The 26,952-nt window shown below is 37.0% G+C and overlaps 1 protein-coding gene and 1 pseudogene across 11 annotated transcripts in view; one reads left to right on the top strand and one right to left on the bottom strand.

Moving 5' to 3' along the window:
* The window catches only part of ANK2 (ankyrin 2), a 273,390-nt gene that overhangs the window by 49,220 nt on the left and 197,218 nt on the right, over positions 1-26,952 (top strand). For all 11 annotated transcript variants that reach the window (XM_047855596.1, XM_047855597.1, XM_047855606.1 and 8 more), the window contains exon 2: positions 12,245-12,346. In XM_047855596.1, coding sequence (XP_047711552.1) covers positions 12,245-12,346 — 102 coding nt within the window. The remainder of the gene's footprint in view (positions 1-12,244; positions 12,347-26,952) is intronic.
* Positions 21,696-22,023, bottom strand: LOC125163610 (small nuclear ribonucleoprotein E-like; annotated as a pseudogene).

Here is a 26,952-nt window from a genome sequence, read left to right as displayed (position 1 = left end):
GATATTAATATTGTGGGACATATGTACTGAAAAAAATGAAAATAAAAAATCTGAATTGGGTAACTGATGCACTTTTAGTTTTTTTTTTTTTTTAAACACTATAAATGAGTTCAGAATTGCATTTAAACAAGCTGAGTCAGGTTGTCACAGTGTGTGGTTGTTAAGCTGTAATTAAGTGATCTCCCTAGAAAATCCATGTGACCGACACTTACAGATGTACTCCAGGCTGTTGTAAACACAAAGCCCTTCTGTATTTCTACATGCTTCTTAACAGGGCTACACGAAAGTCAACAGTGTAAGGATATATATGATAGAAAAACATATGCAAGTTCTTTTAAGATAGTGGTTATATTATAAAATAAGCCAGTTGTGAAGCTTTCATTGCAAGAATGTACTTTTTTTTTTTCAATCCTGAATAAGTCCATGCTAAAGAAGCAGTTTACTTTTTAGTATGTGCCAGCCATGGGGGTGCAGTCCGCTCCTCATCTGTGTTGCCTCACGAAGCTGCTTCTGTTTGAGTGATGTCTCCGTCAGAGCATATGGTCTGAAGATGAAGAATAATCAGGCAAATAGGGATAAAAATGTGGTGCCTACCCTCAAAGGGGCAGTAGAAAATTAACACTGTAGGATGCCTGGATAATAAAAATTGATGAAAGATATTTTCACTTGGTTGGGTCTGTTTTTTCATCTCCAGTTTTTTTTGTTTTTTTTTTAAATTTTTTTATTTTTTTTAAATTTTTTTAATTTTTTTTAAATTTTTTTTTTCAACGTTTATTTATTTTTGGGACAGAGAGAGAGCATGAACGGGGGAGGGGCAGAGAGAGAGGGAGACACAGAATCAGAAACAGGCTCCAGGCTCTGAGCCATCAGCCCAGAGCCCGATGCGGGGCTCGAACTCACGGACCGCGAGATCGTGACCTGGCTGAAGTCGGACGCTTAACCGACTGCGCCACCCAGGCGCCCCTCATCTCCAGTTTTAAGAGCCTTCAAGGGAGACTAAAACCTAATTCAGGTCCAATAATTCTGATCCTTAAGTATAGCAGTGGGATGAACTCTAACACATCTTCTCTCCTCAAAGGTTCTGTAAAATTTGAACACACTCATTAGTTAGGGACTGAAAAGAGTTTTGGTGTAGAGAAGATTCCTTAAAGAGGTCAATATTGTTACCAACTTATATCAAGAGCTTTGTTTTTTCTCCTCACCTCAATGTTATTACAGTTGGTTATTATTCATTTATAAATCTGACTCTTTTTATGGCCAGTGACGATCCAAAAGGAAATTCCTTTGGGGATTTGTGAACACTACATAAAAACTCGATAAGCTCTTCCGTGTTTGGCCCATGTTCATTTGGGCCGTGTTGAGCTTAATGTTGGCAGAACACTTTTATAGAGATGTCCAGATAGTGGGAAATTAGAAGAGACATTTGGTCTGGGATACGAGTTATTTAATTTTTTTTCATTATTTTACACACAATTAATACCATTTGGGGATCCCTGAGCAATAATAGAGAACTATTTAGGATTCAGCCATGTTTGGATATAGTATGTATTATTAAACTTCTATGGTGGATCTCTAAGTTTTCATTATTTTTATTGTTGGCATGTTAAATGCAGACTTCCATGTTACCTTAGCTATTGAAAATATTAAGGGATATTATGGAGAAAGTATAATACTCAGTATAGGATTTGTGGACCATGTTGCTTGCCTTTGCGTCCTCAGCATCTTGAACATAAAAACCTAGGCAGGACTTTTCCAATAGACCAGGTCAAGCAATAGCGTATTAACTCTTGTTCAGTAGTTTCATAGCTAAAGCAATCATCAAGGTTCTTACCTGACTGAAACAGTAGTGTCTTAAATCTGTTCATGTAACTGACACTTCCCAAAGAATGTATTATCTCTTGAGAAAATCTGAAGCATTCAATGTCAGTGCTTTTCAATTTGTTTTTAAGATGACTCTCAAGTTATTTAATCTGACATCAGAACTATAGCTACAGCAAAATGTTTTCCCTATTATTCTGATTTTCTTGTGGAGATTTGTGAATGTGAAAGGAGCCGCAAATATTTCCATCTACAAACTTACCATTTTCTCATTGAAATTCAGAAAAAATTGACATGTTGTATTCAGTGATGGAACTTCTGAGTTCTGTAGGTGTTTCAGAGTCATAGCAGAACATACACCAGAATACAAGTAATCAAAGCCTGTGGATTTTCTGCCTTATGAGAAGTTGCTTAAATTCACCATAACGTTTAATGGGCAAGTGAGAACTATAAGCAGTTAAGAATGTTTCCACCTGTCTTTGTAAAAATTCCCATTTTAGTGAAAGTTTTGATGTGTTTCATTACAATAAGCATCTTAATTATGAGCCTGGATATAGAAACATTTTCTAAAGCCAAACTAATGTCAGCAAAACACTCACTTTTCAAGTCAGACTTCTACTGTATCATAAAATACTAACTGGGGAATTCATATTCCTCTGCTCCGTAATTCTTTTAAAAATAGATGCATATAAAAACTTATAGAAATTTCAAAATCATGTAGGGAATTTGAAGTATAAAATAGTTATCAAGGGTACATCACAAATGTTTTTTCTAACTTAGAGTTACTGTTTCTACTAGTTTAGGATTTCTGTGTTCTTGTGGTAGTAATTTCAATTCATTAAGGAATGTTATCATATTATTAATATTTTGGTTCAGTTTTTAGAAAGTGTCACAGAAAAGTAAGTGTACAGAAGTTTTTTAAGGTATAAAATTTTTAAGGTATAAAAGGTGAGATCCTTGAACCAGATCTTGTCTTCTTAGATTTGTAATAAGCATTTTGAAGAGCAGAGGAGTACCATTTGTATGATATGTACAAAGGACCAGAAAAGTAGAATAACCTTAACTAATGCTAAAGGAAGAGTATAATCAATGCATGATGAGAGAGAATCATAAGGTTTTTATAATTGCGAAGTCTCTGTAAATATCAGAACCACTAATAAAGTGCTCTAAAATTTGACTTAGGAAACCTTTGGAGTTAAAGAACAAAATTGTGGGTAGTTAGTACTCTGCATTGCTTTTTCGACTGTGTAATACCTTCAATATATTTTCATTAAAAACCTTGCATAATACGAACAGTCTGAATTAAAAAAATTGTCTCCACTGTGAGAAAAAAGATACTGCTTTTGAATACTAATTTTTTTCATCTAGTTAGTCTTAAGTGCTTTTGTTACCATTGTGGAAGTTAAAAACAACATGCTTCTCTCTCAGTGTCACCATCTTTTTAAAGTAAATATTTCATTTAATTATAACATACATAAAAAATGTATAAATTATAGTGTTCATCTTGATATTTGTCACAAAGCTTACACACCCAGTTAACAACACCCAGAGCTGAAAAGTAGAATTAGGACATTACCAGCAACTAGATGCGTTTTTTCTGCCTCCTTCTAGAACCTACTATTCGGACTCTAACACTATAGATTAGTTTTTTCTGGTTTTTGAACTTTAATAAATGGAATCATAAAGATGTTCTTTTTCAAGTCTGACTTACCTTGCTTGGCATTGTTTTTGTGAGATCTGTTGATCTGTTATCTGTGGATAATGTTTATATTCATTCCTATTCCTGTATAATATTGCAGCTTTACTCTCCTTTAAACTGTAAGAATTGTACAAGGGGTTTATGAATCTTCACATAGTATTGTAAAACAATGTTCTGAAAGGGATGGAATTGGTATGTTATATGTTATAGTTGTTTTTTTTTTTTTTTTTTTAGTTCTTATTTCTTATGGGTGATAATCATGGGGAAAACATCAATGAGTGAAATAATTTACCTGGTGTGCTAGTGAAAGTCAACATCAAAATACAATACTAAGGGAAAAAGTCCCTTATCTTTATATAAAAATGTAATTTCAAACAACCGCATGTTTAACTAGAAATTATCAGGTAGGATTGTGTGGTATAAAGTGTTTTACCTGTCCTATGTGTGTTCTAACTGCAGAAGGACCACTTATGAAATTATTTCTAAAAAAATTCTAGTACATCTAGTGTGCGGTTCTCTATTGCCCCCGATTTTTGGCTTATAACAAGATAGTGATAACAATTTGAGTTACTAAAAGACCTAATACTTAAACAATCCAGCAATCCTTATACAAAAGTATGGCTATTTAAGTAAAAACATTACTATATCACAAAGGGGTGCTTTGTCAAATCTTTGTAGTTGGAAACAGACCGCACACATCCCATTCTGGTTTCCTTTTTGTCCTTTTGCACCCGCACACATCAGAGTATTTTCAAACACTCTGGTCTTCTGGCAACAGCCTTTATATTCAAAGAAGATCATGAAGATGCATCTATACTTAGCTTTGCTCACTGTGTCCTCAGTGTGCCTGTCATAAGGCTAAGCACCTTCAAATCATCTTATTTAATCCCCCCAGAAACTACAAAGTACATTTATTTTTTTAATAAGGAAACTGAGATACACAAAGATGTGAGATCATACAACTCGTGATTTGCTAGACACGGATTTACCTTACCCGGCATTCCTAGGAAAACACCTAAGGAATGGTAGAAATGTCCTCCATTTCATGATATTCATATTAAGATTCCTCCTAAGTTATTTTAATAAATTTCATTTATTTTGCATTGCTATAAAAATGTGGATCTCAGCTAGACTGATAAACCACCCTGCTTTTATAAAGGAATAACTGCGTCCTAAGAAAATAAGCAAATTATTAAAATTCCACAGGGAACATGTGCTTTCCTTCAGGTTAATCAGCAAATATTTGTGGAGGCTGATAAAGGCTGCTGGCCGACTCACACTATTCAACCCATGCTTCTCAAACTTGAATAATGTAGTCTACTCTTTCAAAGTATAAAAACAAGTTCATGACTTCCAGTGTTGTTATATTTATTATAGTGTTAATTTTTTTTAAGTTTCATTATTTACTTAGAAAGAGAGAGAGATAGAGAGAGTGAGTGGGGGAGGGACAGAGAGAGAGGGAGAGAGAATCCCAAGCAGGCTCCACACCATCAGCACACAGAGCCCGATGCGGGACTTGAACTCACCAACTTTGAGATCATGACCTGAACTGAAATCAAGAGTCAGGTGCTTAACTGACTTAGCCACCCAGGCTCAGTTTTGTAAAAACAAAACTACACAAAGCTCCTTAAATCATAACCCACTGCTAAAAAGAAAGTTTACAAAGTAAGCATAAACAAAACTACAAAACAAGCATTATTCAAATGCTTGACTCCAATTGAGTAGAATGTATAGCACTGACTAAAACTAACAGATACACGGTTTAAGAGTAAAAAGATTTAACCCCAGATTTCTATAATTTAATAGGCTTCTGAATTTGACTTGAATGAAAATAACAAAGAATTGTTTTTGTAAGCATGTTGTACAAGCCATTATTAACACGTTTAAGGTTTTGTTTTTCACTTCACAGTAATAAAACTTAAAGCTATCAGAGAAATTTGCTAATGTCAATTTTAACGGCATGCCATTTGATAATCGTTTAAAGCTCTCCGTATTTACTGAGAGAGGAAATTAATATTTCCACGGAGGTTTGTACGTACATAATCCAGTAAATGCGAAAATTGGGCACTGAAAAACGTTTCCCCGTGGACTTTCTGTTACACTCACTGCCAATGGTTGATGCAAGTTGAACCATGCAAAGATAGCATCTGAGCCGTACGTTTATTTGCAACTTTAATGTGGCTGCTGACTGCTGTTTTTTTTTGGTTTATCATGTGTACCATCCTGCCATGTACAGTGATCAGATTCTCTGATCATTCTCTGCACCACGGCAAAACTTTCTGCATATCATGCATCTATATGGCATATCTACTTCACTTGTTACACAGTGAACTGTAAACACAAAGGCATATACCAAAATTGCATGGTTGTACTTGTTAAAGGGTAGCTATCTAGATGACCTGGAACATGCTTATATTTTTCTTGTTAGGTTATTATTGAAATGTAAGCACAGAATTAAAAAAAAAATCTTGTAGCAAACTCATGGACGCCTGTGAATATGCCCCTAGACTCTGGGGAAGCACTATCTTTAGGATATAATGTGGCTCTGTGAGTGTGCATTCCTCTTTGCCTTTCAAGTCCACCCTGCTGGGTGCTAAGAAAGTATTCTGTTTTTCTAACGTTCAGATACAAAAAATGTACAGAACTGTGTCAAGAGGAATCTAAAAGGAAATTTTTCTTTCTTGGCTTGAGATGCCACACCAGGGTTGCAAAGGGGGCAAGTTTTAATGACATCCATCTGTTTCAGATTCCAATAAGTGGGACTCAGCATTTGAATTCCTTGTCCGGAATCAGACTTTATAGGCCTAAGTACAATTGGTTTTAGGATTTGAGAGTCCTAGGACATAACGCAGCAGAGCAGAAAGAGGTTAGGTTTACATTTGTTAAAGACTTTCCCCCAAGGCATTGCTATTACCTCACTTTCTCTTTATTGAGCTGTTATGTGTGAAATCAATCTATTTTGAGAGCATACTTCCCCCCTACTTACACTTAACTTTGAAATAATTACTTTTGTCATAACTCCGAGGGAAACATGATATCATAAAAGCTGCCGCATCTCTCACCGTGAGTCCCTGAATCCTCTATCATCTCGGTGTTGACTGAAGGTAACCAGACCGACTACTGTTTATCTTAAGCTCTTGTGTCGAGAGCTTTAATCACAGATTGACCTCATTGTAGCACAGGGAATGCCTGTGTCTAGGTGGAAGCGGGAAAAGAATATGGATTTCCATGCAGGTCTATACTTTGTACCTAAAATGAGGTCGATATTACATAAAACTTGAACTCTTATTTTAATTTTCTCCTTGAAACCCATTTTCTGGATCTATTTTCTAATAACACTTTTGTTTGTTTGCATTTGCAAAATGCATTTATGATGCATTTTCTCCCTAAGTTTTTTTAGCGGGTTCTAAAAGAATCCAGCTTACCATAACTCACTGTTGAAGAGGTCCCTCTCAGGGTGGCTCAGATGTTACATTTCCGTTGGGTCTAGACCCACCAGAACACTGGGAATGCATTTTGCTAAAATTCCACAGATTGACTGTAAGTCTTTGACTCGCATCTACTTTTTAAAAGTTTGCTTCAGGAAAGAGAAAAATGGTTATGAAAAACAGTCATGTAGGGGTGCCTGGGTGGCTCAGTTGGTTAAGTGTCCAGCTCCTGATTTTGACTCAGGTCATGATCTCACGGTTCCTGAGATGGAGCCCTGCATGAGGTTCCATGTGCTGACAGCACAGAGCCTGCTTGGGATTCTCTCTCTTCCTCTCTTTGCCCCTCCCCAGCTCACGTGTGCACTCTCTCTCTCTCAAAATAAATAAACCTAAAAAAAAAAAAAAGTTGTGTAATAGCTAAAGCAATCCTCTGTGTCATGCCCAGTCCCTAAAGAAGTTCTAAGAGGGTTTATCGGGTTTTCCTCAGTGACACCTGTAGCTCCCTTCAGATCAACATCTTCGCTTTAAGCTTCCGCAGCTATGTCTGCAGGTGTTTCTTCATCCCTTCAGGATCAGGTGTTCCCTCTGGCTCTACTTATTCTAGGCATTCTTTTTTTTACCAGAATGACAGAGCACCCTGATCTTAGCTCCTGAGTTTAATCCTATTAGGCAGGTAGGCAGAGATAGTCCACTGGCTTTTTAATATAATGTGTGCTTCACCCCCTCTTCTCATTCCCCAAAGATTATATTTCTAAGTAGTTTTTCACAAGCCAGCTCTTTTTTTTTTTAGCTTTCATCCACTCCACAGATTTAGTTTATTTCATTTTATAATGAGCACCAGCAAATGCGCCTCTCAAACCAAGAACTCGAATATCACCATTAACAACACATCTTACGTACCCCCCCTCCCATTTCATCCCCACCCCTGACTTCCCTCAGAAATAGCCACTAGCTGAATTATACAGTTAGCATCTTCTTGCTTTTTTTCCCTTACCTTATCACATTTATGATACTTTTGCTTGCCTTTAAACTTTATTTGTTTATATTTTTTCTCTTTTAATTTACATCTAAGTTAGTTAGCATATGTTTCAACAATGATTTCAGGAGTAGATTCCTTAATGCCTCTTACCCATTTAGCCCATCCCCCCTCCCACAACCCCCTCCAGTAACCCTCTGTTCTCCATATTTAAGAGTCTCTTATGTTTTTGTTCCCCTCCCTGGTTTTATATGATTTATACTTCCCTTCCCTATGTTCATCTGTTTTGTATCTTAAAGTCCTCATATGAGTGAAGTCACATGATATTTGTCTTTCTCTGACTAACTTCGCTTAGTATACTACCCTCTTGTTCCACCCACGTAGTTGCAAATGGCAAGATTTCATTCTTTTTGATTGCTGAGTAATATTCCATTATGTATATATATATACCACATCCTCTTTATCCACTCATCCATCGATGGATGTTTGCTCTCTTTCCATACTTTGGCTATTGTTGATAGTGTTGCTATAAACATGGGGGTGCATGTGCCACTTTGAAACAGCATACCTTTATCCCTTGGATAAATACCTAGTCGTGGAATTGCTGGGTCGTAGGGTAGTTCTATTTTTAATTTCTTGAGGAACCTCTATACTGTTTTCCAGAGTGGCTGCACCAGCTTGTATTGCCACCAACAATGCAAAAGAGATCCTCTTTCTCCGCATCCTCGCCAACATCTGTTGTTGCCTGAGTTGTTAATGTGAGCCATTCTGACAGGTGTGAGGTGGTATCTCATTGTGGTTTTGATTTGTATTTCCCTGATGATGAATGATGTGGAGCATTTTTTCATGTGTCGGTTGGCTATCTGGATGTCTTCTTTGGAGAAATGTCTATTCATGTCTTTTGCCCATTACTTCACTGGATTATTTGTTTTTTGGGTGTTGAGTTTGATAAGTTCTTTATAGATTTTGGATACTAACCCTTTATCTGGTATGTCGTTTGCAGATATCTTCTCCCATTCCATTGGTTGCCTTTTAGTTTTGCTGATTGTTTCCTTCGCTGTGCAGAAGCTTTTTATTTTGATGCGGTCCCAATAGTTCATCTTTGCCTTTGTGTCCCTTCCTTGCCTCTGGAGACATGTTGAGTAAGAAGTTGCTGTGGCCAAGATCAAAGAGATTTTTGCGTGCTTTCTCCTCGAGGATTTTGATGGCTTCTTGTCTTACATTGAGGTCTTTCATCCATTTTGAGTTTATTTTTGCGTATGGTGTATGAAAGTGGTCAAGGTTCATTTTTCTGTATGTCACTGACCAGTTTTCCCAGCACCACTTGCTGAAGAGACTGTCTTTTATTCCATTAGATATTCTTTCCTGCTTTGTCAAAGATTAGTTGGCCATATGTTTGTGGGTCCATTTCTGGGTTCTCTATTCTGTTCTCTGAGTGTCTGTTTTTGTGCCAGTACCATACTGTCTTAATGATTACAGCTTTGTTATACAACTTGAAGTCCAGGATTGTGATGCCTCCTGCTTTGGTTTTCTTTTTCAAGATTGCTTTGGCTATTCGGGTCTTTTCTGGTTCCACACAAATTTTAGAATTGTTTGTTCTAACTCTGTGAAGAATGCTGGTGTTATTTTGGTAAGGATTGCATTAAATATGTAGATTGCTTTGAGTAGTATTGACATTTTAACAATATTTGTTCTTCCTATCCAGGAGCATGGAATATTTTTCCATTTTTTTGTATGTGTCTCCTTCAATTTCTTTCATAAGCTTTCTTTTGTTTTCAGTGTACAGATTTTTCACCTCTTTGGTTAGATTCATTCCTAGGTATTTTATGGGTTTTGGTACAATTGTAAATGGGATCGATTACTTGATTTCTCTTTCTGTTGCTTCATTGTTGGTGTATAGGAATGCAACCGGTATCTCTACATTGATTTTATATCCTGCAACTTTGCTGAATTCATGAATCAGTTCTGGCAGTTTTTTTGGTGGGATCTTTTGGGTTTTCCATATAGAGTATCATGTCATCTGCAAAGAGCACAAGCCACCTCTTACTTTTTCTAGGTGTATAGATGGCTGATAGATGCGGGGACAGGGATGTCAGCCAAAAATTCTCTCTCCAGCTGAGGCACTCTATTTAGGAAGTGCCATGATTTGCAGAGCAAATATGTAGACCAAGGGCGTAACAGTTTTCTCACAACTGAAACCAATCTATAGCTCATAGGTTAGGTATCTGTAGTAACATCTGCTTTGATGCTTTGGAGGGGTGAGATAGAGTAGCAGTTAAGATGAGCTCTGGACTGATAAACATAAGTTAAATCTTGCATCTTCCACTACATAATTGTGTGACCTTGGAGATCTTCTAAACCTCACCTATTAAATGAGCATAACAATAGCTTCTTTCTCATAGTGTTATTGTGAGTATTAAGGATATAATACATATGACTGGCTCCCTTAGCTCTGTGCCTGACCCACAGTAACGTGTGAACGTTAAGTATAATTATTTAGCCTCATGTACAAGATAACAGTAGTTACTAGGCATAATCTCTAATATAATATAGAATATATAGTGCATAGACTTACTTTTTAAAAAACTATATATGGAAAATAATGTCATACTTTCTGTGACCTAATAGTGTTTCATTTTAGTTTTTTTATAGTAACTAATGTTTCCTGTGAGATATTGACATAACATAATGCATAGTATGATCTTTCACTTTTAAGTGCTGTGGCAAGAAACCTGAGATGGAAAATCTTCCTGGAGATTAGAATTTGCCGCAAACCACAAAATAATTTCATCGAATAGGCAGTTTAAAATGAGTCACAACTCAGTCACTGTGGCATTGCAGATACACTTAGGGCACCCTGCCATGGGCATAGCTTTCAGGAGAGGCAAAGAGCGAGGCACTGCAGATCACAGCCATGCAGGGAGGGAAGGACAGTCAGGTGTTAACCAAGTGATAGACTTCTAAAGAGTGAGAGCATGAATTCCAGATGTATAGATTTCGGTCATACCTTTCAACTCTTTGTAAATTATCTATCTGATTTATAACTATATAAATCGTTGTGGTATTTGGGTTAAAAGTGAGGTAATTTAGTCTTGGGTTTTCCATCTTCCCATGTGTAAATCATTTGAATGGTATGCAAATAATTCCCTATTTGAGACTCCCAGAAAAAATACCTCCATTTCTATCTCTGTACATCATCACCAGCCATAATGAATAGGTCTGCAAGAGTGTGCCAAGAGCCCCTGCCAAGCACATTCTTCAAGGGAGAGAGGCAGTGTAGCCTACTGGGGACAGTGCTGGATTACAAGCTGTCACAATGGTGTCTCACTTCCTAGTAGGTCAGTGGCATCCCTTTTCATGTTACCACATTCTCTTTAGTCAGATGCTATACCACAAGAAGAATTATAAAGTTACACAAGTGTCTTGGAACCTAACAAAGTTTATCATCGTTATTGGGCTAAGATTTGAAAGTCAGGCTTTGCCAGTAAGCCAGAGAGTCAGGTGACTATGGCTTCATCTCTGGAGTGGCTCTCTTCTGGACGTTCTGTGGGGAAAATTCAGCTGTTTCTTCCATGATCAGATTTTGAAAGGTGCTGGGGGAAGACGAGGACTTAAAAAGCAGCCTCCACTAAGAGTGCTCATTTTTATCAAGGGATTTTAGTTTGGTATTATGTCAGCTGGGTTAAATTGAATCTTGTTTTCCCAAAATCACTGGGATCACAAAATTTGCATTGGCCCAGTCCACACCTGCCAACTAGTGCTATCCTCTTTCCTCAAAGCATCCTCAGTGCTTTCTGTTTTTCTCTTGTAATGAGGACAGATGAATACCAAACGACCCATGCTCAGCATTCTCCCTCAGACTTTTCTGAAAACCAAACAGTAAAGGAAAAGAAAGAAGAAACCCAGTGTCTTTAATTTCTTTTACTATTTTGATTCCTTTTTGGCTTGACATTAGGCTTACTGTAAGGTCACAAGCATCTCAAAGCTAAAGTGAATGGGTAACAGTGGATTTGGGGGTAGTGTAAATTCATCTTCAAATGTGGCCAAAGATTTAAAATAAAGCAGTAACAAGTATTTTTATTTTAGTAGTTTCTTCTACACTCTGTAACATAGCAGAACACATTGACTTTAAACAACTCTCTAGAAATACTACGAAGTTGCTACCTTATCCTATGAAGTATTGTTCAGTGTTTTAAACTCAGTATTGAGGTATTTTGCAACTACAGCTTTTTTACCTGCAGTATAAACTTTCTTTGTCTTTCTGTCTTTGATATGTTTTTATTTTATCAGTAATAACCTAAAAGTCTTTTCTTTTTCTCACAGTCTGACAGCAATGCAAGCTTCCTCCGTGCTGCCAGAGCAGGTAACCTGGACAAAGTAGTGGAATATCTGAAGGGGGGCATAGACATCAATACCTGCAATCAGGTAAGAGCATGACTCTGTACACAGTGAAGAAACACTCATTATCTATAGATATATTCCAAGAGCCCAAGGTTAATTTTTGTCTTTATTGAATTTACTAAAATATCAGTGATTCAGACTTATGAAAATCCATTTTCATCCTCTTACCAACTTTTGAAGCCTCAGACATTTGTGTCTAGACCTAATTTTGCAGCAAAGCAGATAGATCAAAAATAACAATTGAATGTCAGTTTTTGTCTATGAAATGGCTGGGCCTTGGTCAATAGCTGGAGTATTGACCAAGAATGATGTTTTACTTCTCATTTATCATCAACTAGTTATCCAGACTGGCTTCTTTTCTCCTCTGCCATATGCATTTTACTCATAGGTAACTGAGTGTTAAAATTTGAGATAGAGAAATAAGAGAATACAATAAAAATTATCCCCCCCTCCTTCCCTAATTATTTTTAAAATATGGATTACAATGAGAAGAGTTTGAAACTGTTGGCTTAAGTATGAAGTGTTTGGATTATCCATTCATTTACATCCATTCAGTAATGACTCCAGACAGTATTGTACATTTTGGATATTATTCGGTCCCATGGATATTGAGATTTTTGTGCTATTTTTGGACAAGATTTTTGTACCATGAATACAGTGTCTAGTAGACTTCAGTGTTCACTACAGTGTGCTAAATGTTGGTGGTGCGTGTGTGTGTGTGTGTGTGTGTGTGTGTGTGTGTGTGTGTTGTGTGTGTGTGTTTGACAGAGCTGACTGGGAAGTGAGTAATCCTGGCTAATTTTAAGTGAACAGAAGGAAAATCTCATTGTTGGATTCTACCTTATCTATAGAATGCCCCTTTATATCCTGGTATATATTGAGCCCAGTTATGCTCAACCCATGGTTTCCTGAAATTAGTAAATCTTTCAAACACAACTTTTCAAAAAGTAGACATATTATCTCAAACTCACTCTCCTCTCAAACTTCTACCTGCTGATTTCCTCATCAATGTGTCAATTCCAACAGTTCTCCTATCATCTCCCCCTGTACCCACCAACCCAGCTCCAGTATGGCACTCCTTTCTTAGTCCATCTTCTACATCCATATTTGCATTAACTGAATCACCTCAGAGTCACTTATCATGGTTGCCATAATACCCTCCTTAATTAGGTTCTGTCCTCATCCTGTCCACTCTGGTCAATTTCTATACTATGCCTTGAGTTATTTTTATAAAGTAAAAATATAATTATGTCATTTCCCCCAACAAACTTCCAGTGGCTCCCAATGCTTTGATTAGTGAAGTGGTTGTACCAAAATCACTTGGAGGATTTTGCAAAGATTGCAGGATTTCCCTTGCTCCTCACCAGCAAGGGAGAGGTGACTCTATGCTGAAAGTCAGCAGCATAGAAAGCATTGTCACTGTTGGCAATATTTTTTATCCTTTAGAGGAATGCATTTCTTGGCATTAAAAAATGGTGACAGCCACTTGCTATTGGGAAAAGCAATATGCTGTTTCCCCAATATCTCTAGTATTCTTTTGAATATGACAAGAATTGAAGGACCCTGAATGTTCTTTATCTGGGCCATTTCTTAGGGTGTGCTTACAGTGAGCAACCTTAGGTACCATCTCCCTCTTGACAAAAAGCAGGCTTATGTTTTCTTTTTTTTTTTTTTTAAGTTTATTTACTTATTTTTGAGAGAGAGCACAAGCATGCAAGGGGGGAGGGACAGAGAAAGAGAGGGAGAGATAGAATATGAAGCAGGCTTCAGGCTCTGAGCTATCAGCACAGAGCCTGACGTGGGGCTTAAGCCCATGAACCATGAGATCATGACCTGACCCGAAGTTTGACCCTTAACCGACTGAGCCACCCAGGTACCTCAATGTGTTTTCTTATTATAAAAGCTGTGTCCTTCTTTAACATAACCCAGTGTGCACAGGCATCTATCATTGGCCCTGTGTGTCACTTCTGAGGGATTGGGAAGGGGCATAGGGAACTGACACAAGCAGCATGGTGACACTCAGCAAGGGCTTTTGCTGTGAATCATAAAGTCATTTGTCTCTGATCTAGGAAACTCTTATCTTCTGCCAGCATCATGAAAGAGTAGAGTTTGACTTTTTAGCTTGTATGTGAGATAAAATTCCAGACCTTACATACTGACACTGACCTATGGGATAAGGCCAAATCCCTTTATCCCAATATATAAGATCTTCATATTCTGCATCTACATTCCTTTCTTTATCCATCTTATTTTCCATTAAGAATTGTTTTGATATGTTTCTCGTGTTCTTTTGAACAAATAATTTGAACTTTAAGTATATTAGTTACTCTAAAAGAAAAAGAACATCTAAATTCCCATATGGATACATGAACTTCTTCCAAAAATGCCTATGAGACTAAATATAAAATATTTTTATAATTTTAACATATTGCCTTAGATATTTTAAAGTATATGAAATACATTCCCAAATTTTAATATTGATCCATTAAATTTCTAAATGTGCAACATGCTAGAGAATAGGCAATGAAACTATCAGTTCATTTAGGTAAAATTATCATCAATAATGCCAAAAAAGGAACCCAAGGAAAATGAAGTTGACTGCGGTCAAAGCAAATGCACTTAACCCAAAATTGTAACAAATATATTAATTGTATGAAGGATCTTAAGGGTTTTTTTTAGGGTTCTTTGTTTTTTTTTTTTTAGAAAAATAATCTCTCAGCAGTACTCAGTTTTTTTCTCCTCCTTAGACCAACCTAACTTTTTGAGTTACCTCAAAAACTTTTTAGTGCCTAAATTACTTTTCTTACAGTGGCCAACTGTCCAGTAACATGTTGCTATACAAGGGAAGAACATTTATTTTTGTGAACACGTAGCACAGTATCATGAAACCACACAAAACTTAGAGCTCAGAGACTACAATTTAAGTTCCCTAAGTTCCCTCTCCACTTTTGTCAGTCATTTCAATTCAGAAAGTGACACTTTCCTAATCTCTAAAACAAGATAATAATAATAATACATTCAATCTTTTATCACTGGGTTGCAGGGTAAATTAAATTATTAAATAGGAAAGGAATTTTTAAGTTGTACATGTTCTAGTTGCAATTAGTATATATAATTCACCAAGAATCAGAAAAATTAAAATTCAACTGCATACAACATATGAGATTGAGTCTCCTCAATCACCTGAATTTACTAGGTAAAAAGTCAGTATTGTTGTCTGGTGTTGGTCTTTATTATTACTATGCAAGGATATACATTAAATAGAGATTAGAGAAATAAAGTGACTAATGTTAACTATTTAGCCACTGTGTATCAGGCTTTCCACTGGGGTCTTTACATGTGATGCTTTATCAACCAGCAGAGACAAATGTTATGAGGTAGGTAGGTATTTGCTGGAACTTACAAATGCAGAAACTGAGCCTACAAGTGGTTAAGTGATGTTCCCAGGGTCACACAGATCTGTCTGTCTCCGGTGTACAGGTGTTTTCTACTGCAGGACATTTTCCTGAGATGTTGGGATCTGTCCTTCAGGATGTACAATGTGGCTTCCTTTATCTTGAAGCTCAAATCTTCAAGATGTACCATTGTTAGTGTAAAAAGAGCTTTATTCATCCTTAACATAATAGTAGATAGAGGGACTTTTAAATCAAAGTGCACCACTACCAGGATTACACTAAAACTCAAAATTCAGAGCTGAATATAATTTCTGAACACCTAGGAGGACAACTCTTCAGCCAAAATACAGCTGTATCTAACGAATATGTAAAAACTCAAAGTTACTATGGCATATGAAAGAAGAGAAGAAAAAGTGTCCATTATTTTGCTTGTAAGCCAGGGTTTCTGGGGAGCATCATGGCATGTGACACAGAAACCAGAACTTTCTGTACCCTGCTATATTTCTCAATGAAAGGCAATCTGGGCTGTACCAGCTTTCCAAAAATATCGCGTGTGTTGGCGTTCTAAGATTCCTTAAGCTGAAATTTGGATGAAAATTTTTTTCTTTATAAAATTTGTCTCATGACTACCAGGAGAATTTTGAAATTTAATCCAAAAATACAATTTGGCTTTTAATCACTTAAAGGATATGAGAAAAAAATTCATAATTTTGGCACAAAACAATTTTCTTAAAAAACAAAGACGACTTCAAGTCTTCATTTTTCTTTTCCAAATGGTTAAAAAATCTGTTAACTTCTGTTTTCTATAAAAGATAAAACTAGTAATTTATTTATTTTATTATCTCATGTACACTCAGAAAAGAGAATAAATCTTAGCATTTGCTCCAGATCTGAAACTCATATATATGTAATGCTTTTATTTATTTAGTAATTATTCACATTCTAATAATGTTATCAACAAGGTTAATGTCCAAACATTAAAAATAGACACTATAACCTTTTCATAAAAATATTTATGGCCGGGCACCTGGGTGGCTCACTCCGTTAAGCATCCGATTCTTGATTTCAGCTCAGGTCCTGATTTCATGGTTTGTGAGTTCCAGCCCCCCACTGGGTTCTGTGCTGACAGTGGGGAACCTGCTTGGGATTCTTTCTCTCTGCCCCTTGCCTGCTTGTGCTCATACTCACTCTCTCACTCTCAAAAATGAATAAATAGGACCTTAGAAAAAATGTAGCCAATTACAAGTCAATAAAAGGCTCAGAAGATTCAGGTACTTTCACCAGGCATAAAATTTATTGGTTTCACTGCAGTGACTTCAAAATAAAGGTTATCACTTATCATTTATTGAATGTAATCCTGGAGATGACCCTGAAAGTTAATAGTCTTTAATATATTCTAATTTTTGGTCTTGACCTTTTACTACTGAGGTATAAAGGTGCAAAATTACCAGTTAGATCTTATGCTTCCTTTATCAAAGACAGAAGGCAAGGTTAAAGGAACATTTTCAAAAGAATTTTAATGTTCCTAAAATACCAAGCCTTTACCAACAAGAAGGTACACCAAACAATGACTTTATCGTATGCTCACGTAGTTATGACTCAGACCACAATGCATTTTTGGAAGTCATTTTAAGAATGTAGGTGCTGGAATCCAAATTCTCATTTTATCCACTTACCAGCTATGTGACCCTGGACACCAAGTGTTTCTAAGACACCGTTTTCTCAGCTGTAAAATAGTGATCGTAACAACACTGGAGCCATAGCATAGTTGTGATAATTAAATGCGATGTTTGCAAAATGCTTAGCAGAATACACATTCAATAAATATTAGCAAATGATAATCCTTATTATAATAATACAGTCTTTTTATATTGATTCTCAGCCTAAACTTTAGCAAAAGCGGTGCTGGTTCTCATAGGCAGGGCAGATCATAAAAGGTATTCTCATAGCCTGTGTCATCAAATAGGAAAGATCGCAGTTAGTAGCAATTTGGTAACAATTTCTGTTTATCTGGGTTAAATTAAACTAAATTTCTTTCCTGGAACTAAAATCCTTTTTACCAATGCCATTTGGATCCATCCACTCTGGACCTCTCTTTAAAAACACTAACACCAATTCTATTAACCTGGGAATTTATAGAGGCGACAGTGATGAATACTTGAGAATTGGACATCTGGAATTAATGGAACATGGAATGAACTATGTCCAGTTTCCTAACAAATTAAATTGGGGCACAAATATACCTGCAAACAATCTTGTTAAGTGTTCATTATCTGACATCTCATTTAGAGGAAGCAAAAGGTGGCACATCTATCTGGTTCTGGTTACATGTATCCTTTTGGTTTTGGATTCTGTATTATTCTCTAATTCTCTTCAGTGCATTAACACTGGTCCTTGGTCTTTGCTAAGTAGTACAGATTCAGATTGGACTTAAATAACATCTTCCCAGTATTTTGAGCACTAGAATTTTCATTTTCATTTTCTTTCTTTCTTTCTTTTCTTTTTAGAATTTTCATTTTCATGTTGATAGTTGTTCAATGCAAAGTAATTCCAGTAGACTTTTCATCAGCCACTTGTCCATAACTCTAAAAAATTTTGTCTCACAGATTTAGGAAGATGTTTGAAGTGCAACTCTTATTTCATTTAAAAACACCAGGGGTAGCTTCATGCAAAGCATTTCTGTGACTGTCTTACGTACTGTGCTGCGGTGGTTTAGATGAAACCAAAACAATTTATATTCTGGGAATTCTCTTGAATGCTCTTTTCCTATGACTAAAAGACATGGGTTTTAATACATAACTCCCATGTAGCCACTCCATTCTCCTTAATTCATCTCAGATATTATAATCACATTATTTCTGCCAGTCTGAACTCAGGCTCACCATTTGTTTACCTTTTTATTCAAACATATAATATGTGTTTACTATGTGGCAGGCACTGACCTAGGTGCAGTGAAAACAGAGACAACACCCCTGCTCTCATGTAGCTTATAATCTACAATGTAAGAAGACAGAGATAATCATCAACCAAAAAAGTTAGATATGTGGGGCACCTGGGTGGCTCAGTTGGTTGAGCGTCCGACTTCGGCTGGGGTCATCGTGGTTTGTGAGTTCAAGCCCCACATCGGGCTCACTACTATCAGTGCAGAGCCCACTTTGAATCCTCTGTTTCCTTCTCTCTGCCCCTCTCCCTGCCTGCGCTCTCTCAAAAATAAATAAACATTTAAAAAAAGTAAAAATGTGAAAGGAGTAACTAGTAAGTGATAGTGGGAAAATATAGCAGGAGAGAAGGAGAAGGAATAGAAGGTAAGCAATGTGTTATTTTAGATAGGATGGTCAAAAAAATGCCTGAAGAATTTGACCAAGGAAGCCCTGCACTATTTGCAGGGAATATATTTTAGAAGAAGGCCTGACAAGTGAGAAAGTCCCAAGGAGGGAGCATGCCTGGTGAGTTCAAGGTCCAGTAAGGAGGCTAGCATAGCAGGACTAGTAGGAGATCAGGGGAAGAGAAGTAAGAGATCAGGAAGAGTCATCCGCAGCACCAGGTCATATAAGACGTTATAGGGTATTTTAAGAACTTTGGCTTTAATTCTGAGAGGGAAGAGAAGTGATTGATTAGAGGGTTGTTAGCAAAGAAGTGACATAGGTTGACTTAAATTTAAATAGTAACGCTCAGACTGAAAACTGAGAAAGGGCAGAGGAGGAAGCACTTTTGTAATACTTTAGGTAAGAGGGCAAATGTTCTAGACCTGGGCAACACGCAGGAGAGATGGTAAGATGTGGTTGGATTCTGGATATATTTTGAAGAGAGAGCTGATAGATTTTTTTATGGAGTTAGAATAAGATAAGAGCAAAAAAGGAGGAGCCAGGGATGAAGGTTGGGGTCACAAGGAGAATAATAAGGGTTGAAGATTCATTAACTGAGAGGGGAGAGGAGGTGGGAGACAATCATCTAGGAGAGTGGAGGGAGAGTGAGTAAGGGTGGCAGAGCATGATTGGAAGGCGGAATTAAAAGCCTACTCAAGGATCGTGACCAGCTAGTATGTACGTGTGTTCTTCTGCAGCCACAGTCAGATATGGACTCAGATGGAGAGTTATATATAACCAGGAATGTGGTTTAGCTAAGCATGTATAGTATAGCTAGAGAAAGACAAAAGAATTGAGGATGCATGCAAAGGAATGAATAAAATGATTCTAAAAGATTATGCATGCGATGTAGCTCCACTGAGTGAGGAGAGAAACAGGCACTGTGAAAAGGTGAACAGACTGTAGGTGTCAGGCATAGAAGGATTGTTGAAATTGGATCAGTAGATTGGCAAGAGAGTAAATGGTGGTCAAAAGGTCAATGTTCTCAATTGAGATCCGGGACGGGGGACGGGGGGAGCAGATTATATTATTGGAATGAGAAGGTCTGGAATGTGACGATAGATGTGAGGAGATGATGTAGAGAAAAGGAAAAATCCTTGGCCAAGAAGTCAGGAACCCTTAAGTCCAGAGTTTTGGAAAAATCACTTTTGTACAGGCTGGAGAAAGTGGCAGTGTGTGTGTGTGTTGATGATTATAAAGGAGTAAACTAAATCCTGTCATCTCTAGTCTTGTCAAAGCCTTTTCTCTCCTTGTATAAGAAGCAGAGGGAATAAAAGGGAAACCTTGTTTTTAGATGGTAACTTCCCCCAAATTCTCAGAAATGAAGAAAATAGATATGTAGAAGAGAATGTTGCAGTCCGTTATTAAAAAGTGGCTGTCTGCTGAGCTGGGCATGATCAGAAGCTACCTGTCTGTTAATGAACCTGCATATGTACATGTATACACCTCAACATAGGCAATTCTTTTTATTTTCATACTCAGTTTCTCTTCAGCCTCTTCCCTCAGAAATGAAACGTCTTCAAGATAGGGTGAAAGAGTCCAAAATGCAGAAACACAAAAGCTCATAAGGGTACACCTTGGAGCATGTAACTCCTGGCTCCCCCCTCCTACCACCATCATCACTACCAAAGAAAAAAAAAAAGAAAAAGAAAGCAAAGCGGGGCGGGGGGGGGGGGGTTGCCTCAGTGGCCCAGTTGGTTGAGTATCAACTTTGTCTCGAGTCATAATCTCATAGTTCATGAATTTGAGCCCCTCATCGGGCTCACTGCTGTCAGCATGGAGCCCACTTCAGATCCTCTGTCCCCCTCTCTCTCTGCCCCCCTTTGCTCATGCTCTCTCTCTCAAAAATGAATATAGACATTTTTAAAAAAGGGCAAAAATATTTTAAAAAGCCAACATCAATGAAAAAAGAAAGTTCTTTGTACAGGGCAGAGTGGACAGTGGGGACAGTCTGAAATGAAACCCTGTACCTTAGTGGTATGCAAAGTCATTGCTGGGGTGAGTAAAGAATGCTTGGGAAAGGGGTTTATGAGAGAATTCATGGTGTGATGTTTTCTTGAGGAATGAGGAAAGACAGCTGTTGTGCCCATGGCACGTAGAGAAAGGTAGGAGACAGAGAGAGAGAAATAATTTATCAGGGAGTTAAGAATATATTTTCTCGGGGCGCCTGGGTGGCTCAGTCGGTTAAGCGGCCGACTTCGGCTCAGGTCATGATCTCGCGGTCTGTGAGTTCGAGCCCCACGCCGGGCTCTGTGCTGACAGCTCAGAGCCTGGAGCCTGTTTTGGATTCTTTGTTTCCCTCTCTCTGACCCTCCCCCATTCATGCTTTGTCTCTCTGTATCTCAAAAATAAATAAATAAAACGTTAAAAAAAATTAAAAAAAAAAAAGAATATATTTTCTCATCCAAAGCAACCACCAGAAGTTTATCAAGAGATTTATTATTCAAGTTCCTTTGGAATTATTAGTTTATTATTATTTTTTAAATAAAAACAATCCCACAGCATTCATTGTCATCCAGTAATGACATAAAGGTAACCAAAAGAATAGGAACAAATGTTTTAGAACTATGCTCCCAACAATGGATCTCTAAAAAAAAAAACAAACTACATGGTCTTTTCAAGAATTTCTCACTTCATTGATCATTTATAGTTGGAGACACTTTGAAACAGGGTAATATTATCTCCTTTTAGCATGATCCGACCCAGTTGTTTTCTTGACTTTATTTTAGAATGAATCTCTTCTGCATCATCTAATACAAGGTTCACGTACTCATCAAAATCAATGATACAGTGCTCTATCTACATGTTCACTTGCTCATAAAACCACACCTGAATCCAAGATCTATTTTGCAGGTGTCTGAAGATGAGGTTGATGGGCTGCACCATCACCTTCTGCACTTTTTGACCCTGGCCATGGTACGCCATGGTGGAAGCTGACAAAGACCGCTGGAATTATTAAACATCAAACTAGCAATGGTCTCTACTGCGTTTCTGAAGTATAGCTGACATACAAAGTTATATTAATTTCACATGTACAACATAGTGAGTCAACAATTCTATGCCCTAAGCAATACTTACTGCAACAAGTGTAGGTACATCTGTCACCATACAATGTCCTTACAATATTATTGACTATATTACCTATGCTGTATTTTGCATTTCCATGACCTATTTATTTTACAACTGGAAATTTGTACCTCTTCATCCCCTTCAGCTATTTTTCCCATTCTTCTGCCTCCCTCCCCTCCAGCAACCACTTTTGTTCTCTGTATGTATGAGTCTGTTTCTGTTTGTTTTTATTGTTTAGATTCCACATATAAGTGAAATCATCCTGATTTGCCTTTCTCTGACTTATTTCAGGTAACACAATAAGCTTTAGGTGCATCCATGTTTTCTCAAGGGGCAAGGTCTCATTCTTTTTATGGCCGAGTAGTATTTCATTGTAACGTATACTCTAGAGCCCTTTTTTAACAACACCTTTTAGTGAGATTTTTTTGTGTTTCTCTAAAGGGGCACTAGATTATTTTTAGCTATTTGCATCCACAACTAACAATTCAGCAATATGCAGAAAGCCGCATAAACTGGGAACTTGGAACATTAGCAACACAGGAAAATTAAGAGGTTTATAAAGAAAGGTTCATAAAATATACCAATACAAATATGGCTAAAATTAAACCTAAGGGGAAGAGAGGCTAGCACTGACTTATATGATCATGACAAAGAATGATTACAAACTAGAATTTCAGCTTCAGTGTTGTTGGTCAGTGAAAAGGGCACTCTGTTGGAAAGACTAGGAGACCCAGGATTGGCACATAGTAAGAATCCAATTAATATTTGATAAATAAATAAATAATTGAATGAACACAGACATTTGGCCAGTCACTTAAACTAGTCTGAGTCTCAAATTATCCATTTTTGAAGTGAGAAATAGTAATACCTATGATATCAAATAATAGTTACCTTTGGGGTGCCTTGGTGGCTCACTTGGTTAAGTGTCTGACTCTTGGTTTTGGCTCAGGTCATGATCTCACGGTTCATGTGTTCAAGCCCCATGTCAGGCTCTGTGCTGACAGTGCAGAGCCTCCTTGGGATCCTCCCTCTCCCTCTCTCTCTGACCCTCCCCTGCTTGTGCTCACTCTCTCTCTCAAAACAAATAATTAAGCTTAAAAAAATAGTTACCTCTATTGCATGTCTACAATATGCTTATCACTGTACTGCATACTTTATAATCTTCTCAACATCTTTCTCTGTCTCAAAGGGAGACCACTGGGTGCTCAAATTATACATGTGAAAACCCATTGTGTTGTGCACACTCAGGAGACCAAAGTATGGTTCTGACAGTTGCAGTTAGATAGGATTTAATTAAGATGTATGGCCATGATTGATGATTTCACTCAAACTAGAGTAGCTGTATGGACAGGTTTGGGAAAGTACTAACAAGTTTATTCCTTCTAACTTAACCAAAATTGTCATTATTTCTTTCAGATAACTTGTAATTTTGTGTAATGCATGGGAAGGTCTTGGTCATGCCTCCTCAAACATTTATTCTGCTTTCTAGATGGAAGGACCCATGTTTTGTCAGGTTATGTTTACAAACCATCTCTTAAGGCAGTATTTCTTCTCTGTAGAGAGAGGAGACTTTTTTTAGAACCCTGAGAATACATCCATATGCTTCAGTGTGAGAAATACTGCGTTTAAATTTGGGTGTTCCTTTCAGTGATCACTTGGAATCAATTGACACAGTCATAAACATGACCAAGAAATTACCACATGATATTTAATTAAATATCCTCAGAATCCTGAGATCCTTAAGAACACATCAAGGGATTTCAGACTGAGAAAAGCCCCTTTAGATTAAGTGTTTCTCTCAGGATCTAATTTCATCTTATGCATGTTAATGTTAACCAGCTTTAGCCTCAGAGAGTGAACTTTTCCTGATTGTGTTTACAAAGGCTAGAAATCATTCTGTTTGTACCTGACTTGCCCACGCATTGACTACATTTACTGACAAATGTAGAATAACTGGATGGATTAAGCAGACGCCTATTTACCTCCATATGGTACTTACTATTCATTAGCTCACCCATTATACGAACATTATTAAAGAATCCTTTTTCTTATACTAGATACTATATGAGGTGTAGAGCTTACAAAAGTGAATAGGATTTGATTCTTGCCCATGATAAGCCTTGTTGGGAAGATAAACAGAGAACACAAACACAATTGTAAGAAGAACCAAATTTTGTGATTACTCAGAGGATAAACTAAGCCAGCTTGTGAGTCTTAGACAAACCTGAAATTGACACTAGATGAAATTTGTAGGAATCATTTTATAATGATGGAAAGCAGAGTAATGGTATGTTACCTGGAAGACTCCTAAAGCCAACCTTTATTTTGTGGTGGCTCCGTCCTCGCTCTCTTCATATTCTTTTAGAGTCCAGGATGCCAACTTTGGCTTGTTTTTAATTAAAGTTGTTAAAAAAAATGAGAACATTAGAAGTCATTGTAATTCTATAATAATATTGCTAACTTTTATATGGGTACCTTCACATGTAGACTTGGTTCCTAGCACAATTTGGCATACCATAAAAGTTCAGTAAATGTTTTAATATGTGAGTAATCGACACTCAATTGTTATTTCACATTGAATTTAAGCTTCCTCTAGTCTATATTAAATTTAAACTTTGTACCATGTTTTTATCTGAATTTAATATTTAGTACAAAACTGTTTCTTCACTTGTGCCTCATTAGGAGTGGGAGGATAGGGGGGGTGCCTGGCTGGCTCAGTCGATAGAGCATGTAAAAAAACCTCTTAATAAACAGGTTGTAAGTTCAAGACCCACGTTAAGTGTAGAGATTACTTAAAAACAAAAAATCTAAAGAAAAGAAAAAAGAAGTAGGAAGGTAGGGTACATTCTGGAATTGCTATGGAACATTTTTATGTTCTGTTCTCCCTTCTTGTTTTCCTTCTCTTTGAGATCCTGCGACTCTTTCCCTTTTTTACTTCAGTCTCATCCTTGAGCCCTGGAGGCACATCCACTGGAGGTCACAGCACTAAGGAGTTCTTCCGTTTCATTAAAAAAAAAAAAAAAGTTACTGGTTGATTCTGATATATACTCCTTATCCTTGCTTACCAATTTTGATAAGTTCCATGTTAGAAGGAGAAAATCCAGGTTTTAAAAAAATGTTTATTTTTGAGAGAGAGAGAGAGAAAATACGCGCGCATGTTCGCACACAAATGGGGGGAGGGGCAGAGAAGGGGGACAGAGGATCCAAAATGGGCTCCAAGCTGACAGCAGAGAGCCCAATGTTGACAGCAGAGAGCCTGATGTGGGGCGAACTTACAAACGACAAGATCATGACCTGAGCCAAAGTGCAATGCTTAACCAACAGAGCCACCCAGGTGCCCTGAAAATGCCCTCTTTTAAAATGAGTTGATTGAAATATTAAATGAGTCAGTGATAAATCTACAAAGGCAAGATTTATTCTCTTGTATATTTATTTCCTTTAAAATCTTCTGGAAATTATACCCTCATTACTTGTCGTTTGATCTAAGAACCACAGAATTTTATTACTAAGAAACTTAAAGGATCAACCAATCTAAACCCTTTCCTTAATTTTTACTTTAAATTAAAACTAGCTAAGTTTCACATGGATATGATAATAATATTCTAGAATGCATTATAGAATTCTTTTCTAATTTTGACACATTTGGACACTTTATGTCTAGAAAGGAGATTTCCCTTTAATTACTGACTTACTGTGAGACACTGAGATACTTACTATTCCACAAAATACCAAATAGAATTAATGAGAAATTGAAGTCTAAAGAGAGCTGAATAGGATTATAATGCAGGGTCCATAGATTTTTTTTTTTTTTCAATTCTAGGAGTTAAGGGTATAGTTTCTGAGCTAGAATCACCAGGTAATTCATAATTCGTAATGTTCAATTTAAGATTAAGTGAGTTAATGCAATTAAAAGCTTAGAACCAAGCTTGACACTCAAGAATGTTGTATGTTTTAGCTATTTAAATAATTTACTGCTGACTTTTAAAGTTAATATTTAAATCTCTTTAAACCATGACTATTATAATAAGTAGCTCAAATAATGTTCTTTCTTTGAGCTTCATATAGTATTTTGCTTTAGCATGTGTTCAGTCAAATATGAAGGAAATAGTGTATCTATTATTTCTCATTAAAATTAACCAAAGAATGAGCCCATGTGAAAACAACACTTAAATGAAGAGAGTTAAAGCTTTCTGTCATAAAATAGCAGCTCTTTGAATTTTGTAAAGGATGACTACTAATGGACCAGGTTCTGTCTTTCCTAGGTTTCATTAGAATTGAAAATACCTTCTCTTTAAGATTTTATTTTTTTTTAATGTTTAAAATTTATTTTTATTTTTATTTTATTTTGAGAGAGAGAGAGAGAGAGAGTAAGTGTGAGTTGGGGAGAGCAGTTCAGGGAGAGAGAAAGAGAACCCCAAGCAGGCCCCATGCTCAGCGCAGAGCCAACACGGGGCTTGATCTTACCACCCTGGGATCATGACCTGAGCCAAAAATCAAGAGTTAGACACTCAACCAACTGAGCCACCTAGGAACCCCTAAAGATTTTGTTTTTAAATAATCTCTTTACCCAAAGTGGGGCTCCAACTCACAACCCCAGCATCGAGAGTCACATGCTCCACAGACTGAGCCAGCCAGGGATCCCAGAATCGAAAATACTTTTAAAGTAAATAATTTCTGCATAAATTAATAATTTCCCTAGTCCAGGTAAACATTGTACAGTAGACTAAAAAATGCTCAATTCAACTCATTGTATTTAACCAAATATCAGTGATAGAAAACAGGAGTTAGGAGTATATGAATT

Source organism: Prionailurus viverrinus, chromosome B1 (assembly GCF_022837055.1).
Source record: "Prionailurus viverrinus isolate Anna chromosome B1, UM_Priviv_1.0, whole genome shotgun sequence".
In the NCBI taxonomy this organism is placed as follows: domain Eukaryota; kingdom Metazoa; phylum Chordata; class Mammalia; order Carnivora; family Felidae; genus Prionailurus; species Prionailurus viverrinus.
This window is presented reverse-complemented; position numbering and strand designations above follow the sequence as displayed.